Genomic DNA, 12,654 nt, shown 5'->3' with positions numbered 1-12,654 from the left:
AGCTGCAGTCAGATACAGAACAACCACTAAAGTCAGCACTGCAAGGCTGGTGTTGAACCCACTCTTTTTACTCATTGGAAGAATACCTAAAAAAGAACCTTGATTGTACTCTCATATTTCTTAACTTTTATCCCACAAATAATACAAGTAACAAATTGATTGTATTGTCCAATGATTTTAGTATGAATTTGCTTATTAGTCAAATCAAATCAAATTACTCTTTATTTTCAAATATACAATAATTACAATTCCGAACATACAATAGTGAAAATACTGCCACATGGGGTGAGGCCTGTGCATGATGACATGTTTAAAAATGTATCCGTACAGTAAACACAATTAAGCTCTCACATCTAGTCTTACAAAATGAAATAATAGTTAGGGAGAAAAAAGAAAGAAAATTAAAAATAACTATCTAAGCAAGTGGTTGAACATGTTATATATGCTGACCCGACGGCAAAGCAACTAAAAGTAGTTATAGTAAAATGTAGTTAATAACAAACAGTAAGTGGAAGTGAGGAGAGACTCAGCATTATCAGAGCTGACCATCCGCAACCAGGTAGTAATGAATCGTTTGAACAGACCGGTTGGTTCAGCCCGCAGGTCTCTACTGGAGGCAAGTGCCTGAACAATGTATTCACGACGTAGTATGCGTTCATCAGGATCACAGTCATCTTGATGTCTATTGTATTATTTTGTTAACCCAGGAGCACTCGTGCTATTAGATTGAATCTAACATATTTTTTGTGTTATATAACATTTTTTTTATTTGTTATCTTACAACACTGAACCCTTAATTTATGCTTCTATGGGTATGTCTGCTACGTATTGCATCATGTTTAGACAGTAGAAGTCGCTGGGGTGGGGCGTCATGGTGGGGGGGGGGGGGTGGACGCTCCTCGTGGGTTATTAGTTTCAACCTAACAGCGCGAGTGATCACATCAGCCCAGTGTTAGGAGCGATCTAACGGCGCGAGTGATTGCGTAACTGCCAGTTTAAATCCATTAGTTTAGTGATTTTTCTTGTTTTTCAGTTTGCTTTTGAGTTATATTTCGTAAATTGCTTTTTTATGACTTTACAATTATTGCAATGAATAAAGACCATGAAAAAGCCGTTCTTAGTTGGTTGGAGGATGTTAGATTCGATCTAACAACGCGAGTTCTTGCGTAACTTCTTGTAGCACGAGTTCTCGCGGGTTAATACTATTTGTTAATGTCTAATGGAATTATTTTACAGTATGTCCTTGTTTATTTCTTATGGTTATAGCAGGATGGCCTTTAAGTGAGAAAACATTTTGTTTTAATTAGTAAAGTAATTAGAGAAAATTAAATAAAAATTAGATCTTTAGACAAGAGTTGTTATTATTACTATTTTAAAGCTGCTATATTATTTGGTTGTCAGTTAAATAAGAGTAAAAACTCTGTAAAAGTTAGTGTACAAAGTGACCATGTGAAATACAAACTTCAAACAGAACTGTCTTCATGGTTCCACTAGATACACTAAAAAATATCTGCATTATTATACAGGGTGTCCCATGAAGAAGAAACGGAGAAACTGTCAGGACTTGTTCTTACGGTGAAAATAATGAAAAAAGTTCATATACACATAGGTCCAGAAACGCTTAGTTAGCGAGCTATACAGGGTGAAATAATTTCGCCCAGATTTCAGTGCCACCGTTAAAAGGGAGCCCTATTAAATTATTTTGGGCGTTACCCAGGACGTAAAATTTAATGTATATTATGCAAATTTAACTGAAAAACTGAATAAAATTGGTACCAGACCTCTAGCTACAGTAATTTTTAAGATATCTGAAGAAATACGCAAAATTCGGTGTCAAAAACAAGTTTCATTTAGGTTTCAAGTAGATTAATTTTGTTAAATGTGTAACAAACACGTAAAATTCTTTAACAAAAATTGTTAAAGAATTAATTTCTTAAGATAATGATGTAAAATAAGCCAATAAAAATTATACGTAAACTTTAAGAAAATCAATTTTTAATTAAATAAATAACGTACGAAGAATAGACAAAATCGGTTACACTTTTTTTCTTATTGAATGTACATCCTAATAATTTGGAGAAACATGTTTAATTATTGAAAATAATTATGTATAGATTCTATTTATAGAAACATTCTTCTATTTTTTCTAATGAATTACATACTAGTAAAAAAAACTTTAGTGTCATAAAATCTGAAACTTAACAATAATTGCGAATTAATTTACGTTATTTTACAACTTTTGTAACAAAAAATATTATTTTCATAGGTTGGCAGTACTAACAGCTGTTTCAACAATCACAATTACGAACTTTTTTTGAATATTTTATATTGAAGTGTCATACAGATAAGTTAAGTGTAAATATTGATACAGTATAAAAGTTAATATGCCGTTTCAATTTTCTAATGAAGAATATGCCGACATTAATGTTCTGTTACGGATATGCTAATGGAAATGCGGAAGCTGCTCGACGTGAATATCAGGAAAGATTTCCTGCAAGGCGGATTCCGAATGCGAAAACCTTTTCTTCAGTGTTTCAGTTTATAAGAACGAATGGATCATTTCCATCCAACAATTTCGTTTTCGGTGTTGAACGGCAGGCACATCATCGCGTTAACGATGAACTTCAAGTGATTCAAAATATTCATCGTAGCCCGGGTACTAGTACGAAGCGAATTGCGTATCGCACTGGTTTATTGAGAAACAAAGTGTGGCACATCTTGCGTAAAGAGAGAGACTTCATCCTTTTCATCTGCAAAAGATACAACATTTGCTGCCGACAGATTACCCTTTACGGTTAAACTTTTCTCATTGGCTTCTAGACAATGCTGATAGGGTGAATTCAATTTTTATTTTACTGATGAAGCAACTTTCACGAGAAACGGGTCCTTCAATTGTAGAAATAGTCATTTATGGAGCGAAGAAAATCCACATGGTACCGTAGAAACCTTTTTCCAACACAGATTTTCACATTAAAGGTTTGTGCCGTTTATTGATGACAAAATTCTAGGACCATTCGTTTTTGAAGGAAACCTTACAGGAAATATGTACGAACAATTTCTGAAAAATGATTTACCGGCTCTTTTGGAAGATATCCCTTTACAAAAAAAATTTTAAAATGATTTTCCAACACGATGGTGCAACTCCTCATTTTTCTTTAGTAGCTAGAAATCATTTGAATGCTAATTTCTTGAACTGGATTGGGCGTGGTGGACCAATCAACTGGCCACCATGATCGCCTGACTTATCGCCTCTTGACTACTTCATATGGGGACATATCAAAGCTATGGTGTATAAACGTAAAGTTGATACCAAGGAAGAATTACTCGTTAGAATTCACAACGCATTTGACAGTATAAGAAACAATCCAGACATAATTCGCAGAGCCACCACAAATATTTTACGTCGAGCAGAGTGCTGTGTGCATTGTGAAGGAGGGAATTTCGAACAGTTACTAAACTAAGGTTAGTTATTTTGTTAGCATTTATTTTTTTTGCAATAGTAAGTGAAAATAAAAGTTTATAAAAATATGTACGGTTCAGCAAGAAAAAAAGTGTAACCGATTTTGTCTATTCTTCGTACGTTATTTATTTAATTAAAAATTGATTTTCTTAAAGTTTACGTATAATTTTTATTGGCTTATTTTACATCATTATCTTAAGAAATTAATTCTTTACAATTTTTGTTAAAGAATTTTACGTGTTTGTTACACATTTAACAAAATTAATCTACTTGAAACCTAAATGAAACTTGTTTTTGGACACCGAATTTTGCGTATTTCTTCAGATATCTTAAAAATTACTGTAGCTAGAGGTCTGGTACCAATTTTATTCAGTTTTTCAGTTCAATTTGCATAATATACATTAAATTTTACGTCCTGGGTAACGCCCAAAATAATTTAATAGGGCTCCCTTTTAACGGTGGCACTGAAATCTGGGCGAAATTTTTCACCCTGTATAGCTCGCTAACTAAGCGTTTCTGGACCTATGTGTATATGAACTTTTTTCATTATTTTCACCGTAAGAACAAGTCCTGACAGTTTCTCCGTTTCTTCATGGGACACCCTGTATAATAATGCAGATATTTTTTAGTGTATCTAGTGGAACCATGAAGACAGTTCTGTTTGAAGTTTGTATTTCACATGGTCACTTTGTACACTAACTTTTACAGAGTTTTTTACTCTTATTTAACTGACAACCAAATAATATAGCAGCTTTAAAATAGTAATAATAACAACTCTTGTCTAAAGATCTAATTTTTATTTAATTTTCTCTAATTACTTTACTAATTAAAACAAAATGTTTTCTCACTTAAAGGCCATCCTGCTATAACCATAAGAAATAAACAAGGACATACTGTAAAATAATTCCATTAGACATTAACAAATAGTATTAACCCGCGAGAACTCGTGCTACAAGAAGTTACGCAAGAACTCGCGTTGTTAGATCGAATCTAACATCCTCCAACCAACTAAGAACGGCTTTTTCATGGTCTTTATTCATTGCAATAATTGTAAAGTCATAAAAGAGCAATTTACGAAATATAACTCAAAAGCAAACTGAAAAACAAGAAAAATCACTAAACTAATGGATTTAAACTGGCAGTTACGCAATCACTCGCGCCGTTAGATCGCTCCTAACACTGGGCTGATGTGATCACTCGCGCTGTTAGGTTGAAACTAATAACCCACGTAGGAGCGTCCACCCACCCCCCCCCACCATGACGCCCCACCCCAGCGACTTCTACTGTCTAAACATGATGCAATACGCAGCAGACATACCCATAGAAGCATAAATTAAGGGTTCAGTGTTATAAGATAACAAATAAAAAAAATTATATAACACAAAAAATATGTTAGATTCAATCTAATAGCACGAGTGCTCCTGGGTTAACAAAATAGTACAATAGACATCAAGATGACTGTGTGATCCTGATGAACACATACTACGTCGTGAATACATTGTTCAGGCACTAAAGACTCTCTTTTAACAGTTGCACTGAAATCTGGGCGAAATCTTCACCTTGTATAGCTCGTTAACTAAGCGTTTCTGGACCTATGTGTATATGAACTTTTTTCATTATTTTCACCGTAAGAACAAGTCCTGACAGTTTCTCCGTTTCTTCATGGGACACCCTGTATAAAGTACTAATTAAACTTTGTTTGTTTAAAGTACTTGTAGTAATAAAACTTTGTATGCCCCTATTTGTAAAACTGTTTGAATTTATTTTTTTGATGAACCCTGAATATTTAGAAGACTGAGTGAGGCCAACAATTGTCTTTTGGGCAGGTTCCCCTACAAGTGCTATCTATATCACTTATCAATTATATTACTTATATCAATATATAATATTGTTTAAAATTTTTGTCTTAAATATAAATATAAAAATGCATATGAATATCATGTATTATATTTAATTTCTTTTTCCAGGAAATCATGCTCTATCTATAAAGTAAAAAAAAAAACAAAATACTTATATTTTTGTGAAGAAATATGGTCTTGTTGACTAGCAGAGTAAAGAAATTTAAAAAATTATTGAATTAATGATGTATGATTTTTTTTAATATGTTGTAATGAACTTTGTTCAGTATACAAACTGTTTCAAATTTTATTCATGATATATACAAATTGCTTTAAATTGTATTCATGACAAGATTGTTGCACCAAAGCATTTTAGAAGAAATATTGCAGATAACAGAATAACAGCAGCATTATTAAAACAATAACCTAGTGCACCACCACACTGACTGATTCAGCTTGTTTTTCTCATACATTTCATAATCTTCTGTATTTATTACTTTCAGTTTTGTCAGTGCATAGAGGAATCTTTCCTAGGTTTTACTTGATAAAGAACACAAATATTGAGTAAACCGTTTGATTGTAACATGAAAAGACAAAAAGATATCACAGTACGATGATAGCACTGTGAGGGTTAACTCTTTTTATCTTATCTTTAAAGTCTATCCAATTGAGTAGATTATGTTCCTTATCATATATGCAGGCTTATGACAATATATGAAACATGTCTATAAGAAATGACATATGGTTAGGTGAATGTTTGATACAAATTTATTTATTATGATGTGACTTGGATGCTATCTTATCTATTACTCCTGTCCACATAATCATGGGACTGGCTATTGCAATAGTAGAACTTTTGACAATCTTTTATGAAATGATGAAAGTCAGTTAAAACTATCATAAGGGATCTCTTTATATTTTTGTATAAGTAATTTTTTAATAAATCTAAGTTAACTTTTCAAATTCTGTGATTTTTCAGAAGAGGGACCTCCACCATCGACCAAAGAAGTGAGGACGTTGACCATATTGAAGGAAATTCCATTTGTTGTTGCCTTCCAAGAACGAGTCATTGTTTTCCAAAGTTTAGTACTCAAAGACAAGGTGAACCACCACTCGACAGCAAGGACCTTCCTTCATGGCCCTGCGATTTCGATCATAGTCAGACGAAACTACCTCTATGAAGATGCATTTGACAAACTGTCACCAGAAAATGGTAAATCTAGCTAATAAGTTATTCTGTATGGAAGTAGCAGTATTGAAAGGGAAAATATTTTAATTAAACCATACTTTATGTTTCAAACATTCCAAAGTATATATTTTTAAAATTTTGTTTCCTAATTAGTGTATCCAATTATGAAATCGTGTACAAATTGATTAAAGTTTGTAATTTAGATGATATTGCTTGGTACAGAGCCGGAACTGCAGCTAGCCATGAGAGTGCAGCTGGTGAACACCATGGGGCTGGACGAGGCGGGAGTAGATGGAGGTGGAGTGTTCAGGGAGTTCCTGTCGGAGCTACTCAAGACCGCCTTCGATCCCAACCGGGGTTTCTTCCGACTCACCAAGGACAACCTGCTGTATCCAAACCCTCATGTACATCTACTGCACCAGAACTTCCTCAACCATTACTACTTCATCGGGCGGATGCTCGGCAAGGTTGGGATAATGGAGCTTTGTTATTGTGTATGGACTAGAAATGTAAATAATTCAAGCATTTACAAACAACATTTTTATATAAAGCACACTAATATTTTGAAATTCTAAAGAAGTGTACTAGGTACAGGTTTAGTTTAGTCTTCTTGTAGTACAATGATTTCAAATTCAGTGTGGTAGTGTAGTATTTTTGAATATTTTAAAGTTATTTGCTTAGGTATCCCGAGTGTACATATGAATACAAAGATTGTCTAATTTTTTTTTTTAAAGCGTATTAAGACTAAAATTTATTGGTATGAAATCAGTTAATTCTTTGAAATTTGAGAGAGCATGTTGGGAAACTTTTAGCATTCTAGTACTTGGGATTTGTGATTTTAGAAACTAACATTTGATGGAAACGTATTTTAATTTACAATAATATAACTGTATAATGACGGTGATGACATTTCTTGTAGGCTCTGTACGAGAACTTGCTGGTGGAGTTACCACTGGCAGAATTTTTCATGTCCAAGGTGATTGGGAGACACTCGGATGTGGACATGCACCACCTGGCGTCTCTGGATCCTGTCATGTATCGGAACCTGCTGTACCTCAAGAACTACGAGGGAGATGTCACTGAACTGGGCCTGGATTTCACTGTTGTCCATGACGAACTGGGTGAAACTAAGGTATGCTTTTACCTCACAAACTTTGATCAGGAATGTGTAAATCAAAATTATATCCAATTTGAACTTACATTGATTGACAAGATCAACAAAACAACAAAGAAAATCATTATAATATGTTTGACTAACCATGGATTTCAACACATTTACCGTTGAGTACAATTTCTGATACAGAAGCCAAGTAAAGACTGTAGCTTATAATGAATAAGAAAGCGTAGAGTTTTAGGTAAGATGCTCTTGTCATAAAAATATTGCATAAACTCTTGTTTTTTCTTGGATGAGTACAGTATAATTTTTCACATGTTTTAGCTCTAACATAAGGTACAGCTTTTACTATTTCCTCTTGCGATACAAACGTTTTGTAAATCACGCTTTACACATTAAAAACACAATTAACTAGATTTTTATTCTCAGTTTGTATAAGCAATCCTTATCACATTGACTGAGACAGACGCCTAACTGCACAGAATAGTAAAGTAAAGTAAAAGTAGGGAGAGTAATAGGTCTTACTCAGTATAGAGCGACAGCGAAGGTTTTACACAATTCCTTTATTTCAAGTGATCTTCAACTTACACTGATTTTCAGGGTAAACCCATTATAACAATATAATCTCTCTTGTCTCATATTAACCTGACTGTCAAACATGAAATAGCTCTTGCCATTTACTACAATATAATATTATAAAAATGAATTGTGTGCTGAGGTCAATTTATACAGTTCATTTAATTTGGATGTGGGTTCAATGAAATTGTTCAGGTGATTCTGAATAGTTTCTTTTATATTCTTTGTTATAAATTATTATAATTTTGTACACAAGTTTAGAACAGATTTACCAAAATTTGAAATAGTTCACGATGAGTTTGTGTGCATTAATCTTTATGTTGTTTTAAATGCTCACATTTAACAGCTGATTTAGTCTAAAACAACATTTTTTAATTCAATTTGCCCAGCTTTATATGAGACAAGGTCGCGTTGATATGGGACGTTACATGTGATAATTTTAAGAAATGTTATATTATGTTACTTCTAGTGTTCGTTTTCCAGACTCTTCAAAAACAAGAACTACGAATCCAGAGTGCTGAGTTGATTTAAAATTAATAATTCAGATATCTTTGAGAAACATTTCAAAATGAAATTATACTCATAGTGTTGAGCAAGTGCTTTATTAATAAATGTCTTTATATAAAATATTTAACTCCCATTAGGCAGAGTACTTAAATTGTTTTAAAGTAACATTGTGTGTTCCAAAATAGTTTATTGGAGCTCAAAGACATGGCACAAAAGTTTGTCAGGATTGTTGCATCAACTGAAAAAACACAATCGGTTCCAGTTGGGTGGGCTCCTCCCAATACTGTAACTATTAGATACTTCAATTCAAATTCTACTGCATTACTAAGAATTTGAATTACACAGGTGTTTTAAAAAGAGGCTGACATATTCTTTTATACTTCATGACATATTTAGGCAACAAAAACATTACTGTTTGATAAATATTTGAACACTTTTTATACTTCATATTAAAATCAAAACACTGTTTTTGATGTACTGTTACAAGCAATATACAAAATGTAAAGCCTTATGCAATAAGAAAATCATTGGTTAGAGGCAATAATGCCTAAAAAGTCGTTGCGTGGAGGAGGGGGTTAAGTATAAAAGTGGGGCACTAACACTGACAGCTGCGGGAGTCATAGATTTAGATTGCTCACATAGATACAAATGTGGAAATCAAGCAGATGTGGTTGTGGGGAGAGGCCTCTTTCCTGTAAACATGATGTTACTTACCCTACAGTCAAAACTGCAAAGGTCTATACAGTTGTGAATACAACCATATTCACTATTCAGTTAAGTACAGTATTAGACAATGCATTGTAATGGAATTCTAGCTCAGAAATTATGTATGATGGTTATCAAAATTTTGAATCATTCAAAACATATTTTAAATTAAGCATTGTATTTTTACTTGATGTTTAATGCAAATATCAAGGGACCAGAAATAATATTTGACTTATCCAAGGTTTTGGGTTTTAAAAGTTTGAATGATCCAGTTCCACTGAATCAACACATTTTATTTATTTAGCAACATAGTCTGTAAGCTACGATACCCTGTTGGCAGGTAGATGAGTTGAAACCTAATGGATCAAACATTCCCGTGACTTCAGCAAACAGGATAGAGTACATCCATCTTGTTGCTGACTACAAACTGAACAAACAGATCAAAATGCAATGCTCAGCATTCAAACAGGTAATTATATTGTTGCAATATTCGTAGTTGTACATTATGGTTAGTTGTCACTTTAAGCTCTTAACATTAACTAAAACTTTAACGAAAGAAGAATGGAGTTAGTGGAATAAAGGAGTTTATTGAGCAAACTTAATACAATAAAGATCTGTATTGGTATCAAACAATAACAATAAATAAAGTGAAAATAAATAAACTTGTCATTAGTTGATAGAATTATGGAGAGGGTGCTTGTATACTACACAATACTTCGAAGTTAGAAAATTTCCACAGTTGGGATGGATGAGTGGACTACCTCTTCTATGCAGCTCTGTTGGTCAACTTGTCCCATCTAGTTCATGTGACTGCTTCAGAGAAACAACCCTATTTTATAATTCTGTGTTATGATATGACCAGATTCTTTGCCAAGTGTTCATACAAGCCATTTGTGTGATTAGATATTATATTATACTTCAGAGATATGAGAATCAAACCGGTTTTAAAACTGCTATGATATTCATGTCTCACACCCATTCTCTGTTAGTGACTGAAATCTGTCACTGTTGCTAACTGGTTACTGGAATCTGGTGTTAGCAGTTTCCTATAGACATTTTATTTACCTCAGTTGATTAATTAAACAAAATATTAATAATTTATTTATTTCACATATGATTGATCAAAATTTTAAATGTCTATGAGATAACTGATAACACCGGGTTCCAGGAACCAGTTAGTAAACTGTGACAGATTTTAGTCACTGATGGGGAATGGGTGTGAGGCAAGAAACTGTTAATGATTTTGTCCATGAGAAATAAAAAAAACTAACCTTGAAAGTAAGTATTGGATATTTCAGTATTTAGGCTGTATTGAGGCAAAAAATAACAAATACTATAATTATATTATTAGACCAAAAATATTTTTGAGGTAATTATTTTGAGTTTTTATTATACAGCTTGAAATATGCTAAAAATTCGTTTTATTGGTCTAGCTATCATATTGTGTAATTTCTAAACTTATAATATATGTTATTATAGAGACATGTAATCTTGATCAAGATTTTATCCTTGTGCAGGGTCTAGCCAATGTAGTTTCACTGGAGTGGCTCCAGATGTTCAGCAGCAAGGAGTTCCAGGTACTCATCTCTGGGGCAGAGATTCCAGTTGATGTTCACGATCTACAGCTACACACAAGTTATGCAGGTGTGTGAATTTCAGGCATTTAATTATGATTGAGTTTCAGAGTTAAAAAGTTTTTATAAAACAAAAATACCACTGATCACCATATTTTTGAATTACAATGTCTTCTACAGTAATTGAATTTTATCTGCAAACTACAGAATGAAGAAATGTTCTTTTTTCAATAGTTGTATCTTTAAACTACGGCAATTTTATATTAACTATGTTTACTAAGAAAATACAAAGTTTCGTACAAATTTTGTAATCTTTCAAAGTATTTTGGCAAATTTATGGATCCTTTCTAAGAAATGGACAAAATAAATAATCTCTATTAGATTTCAAATAATAGTTTTACATGTTTAATAATGCCAACATTAGCTTACAATTTAATTCTGTAAATAAGTGTTCTTAATCCTAAATTCTGATGAGTTAAACTTTTAACTAATAATAACTTTATTAGGATGAGAACAACTCATCCTTCGGTAATATTAGGACCCGAAGTCGCTCTTTCACTCCACAAGTTCAAAAAGGAAACTACTCCTATTGTGGGGTTTATGCAAGCTTTCCAGGAACTCTTGAATGCTCAGGCTCCTTGGGACGTAGGTACTGGATGTATATTCTTAACGGTGAGTCGTAAGTACAGGTTCAGTCTACTCTCGGTAACAATAGTCTACTTGGCAGAACTAACCGCTTTCTATAAAGCATTAAACATCGTTTGCCGCAGGACTAGAAGACTGGTCATCTGCTCCAACTCACTTAATGGTTTACAAGCAGTTAAGGACATGTATCCAACTCATGTCCTCGTGCACGATATCCGATGTGCCACTCACTGGCTTCAAGTTTTAAATATTAAGGTTATACTTATGTGGGTCACTGGTCACAGGGGAGTTCCAGGCAATGAGCTTACAGACAGGGCTGCTAGGAGTGCTTATGAGCTACCTCTTTCCACTTCTGCAGTGACGGCCCCAGACCAAGCTGGTAGTGAGGGAGAGGTTAAGACGAGCTTGGGGTGACTCTCAGTCTCTGATATGGTGCAACAAACTTAGAGTCATCAAGCATACTGTAGCCCCTGGGGAACAGCTATCCGCATGAACCGCAGAGAGGAAGTGTATTTGTGCCAATTGCAAATCAGAAACGTCACTGACTCACGTGTTCCTCATGAACTGCAGTGACCTTCCGGAGTGTGCACATTGCAGAGTGGCTCTCAGTGTCGTGCATATATTTATTGAATATCAATCAATCAATCAATATTTTTTATTGCCATAAAATAAAGATCATTGACAAAGTCTTATTACAGCTTTCATTATGAATATAGCCAAGTCAGTTATAAAACTTAGATTAATTATATCTTAAGTTACGTAAACATAAACCACAATACTCAAATACAGCCAGTGGCATAAGGGAATTTAAAATAAAATGTTTTTTTAATTGGAAGAACTCGTCCAGTGCATAAAATGTGTTATCTAACAGCCATAAGTAATATTTATTCAAAAATATTTTTTTATTGTACTTTTGGACTAAGGGTAACAAATGGTTGTACACCCTCAGTGCAATAACAGAATGGCTTTCACGAGTTTTGCTCAATCTATTAAAATTAATAGATGCAGCACTTTTATTCCAGTAGAGTGTTTTATACTGTTAGGCT

The 12,654-nt window shown here is 33.5% G+C and overlaps 1 protein-coding gene across 1 annotated transcript in view; it reads left to right on the top strand.

Moving 5' to 3' along the window:
- LOC124354610 (ubiquitin-protein ligase E3C) overlaps window positions 1-12,654 on the top strand; it is a 58,344-nt gene that overhangs the window by 38,506 nt on the left and 7,184 nt on the right. Inside the window, exons 11-15 of the mRNA XM_046805209.1 lie at window positions 6,278-6,511; window positions 6,710-6,954; window positions 7,407-7,619; window positions 9,730-9,858; window positions 10,907-11,033. Of these exons, the coding sequence (XP_046661165.1) occupies window positions 6,278-6,511; window positions 6,710-6,954; window positions 7,407-7,619; window positions 9,730-9,858; window positions 10,907-11,033 (948 nt within the window). The remainder of the gene's footprint in view (window positions 1-6,277; window positions 6,512-6,709; window positions 6,955-7,406; window positions 7,620-9,729; window positions 9,859-10,906; window positions 11,034-12,654) is intronic.

Source organism: Homalodisca vitripennis, chromosome 2, assembly GCF_021130785.1.
Source record: "Homalodisca vitripennis isolate AUS2020 chromosome 2, UT_GWSS_2.1, whole genome shotgun sequence".
NCBI classification, from domain to species: domain Eukaryota; kingdom Metazoa; phylum Arthropoda; class Insecta; order Hemiptera; family Cicadellidae; genus Homalodisca; species Homalodisca vitripennis.
This window is presented reverse-complemented; position numbering and strand designations above follow the sequence as displayed.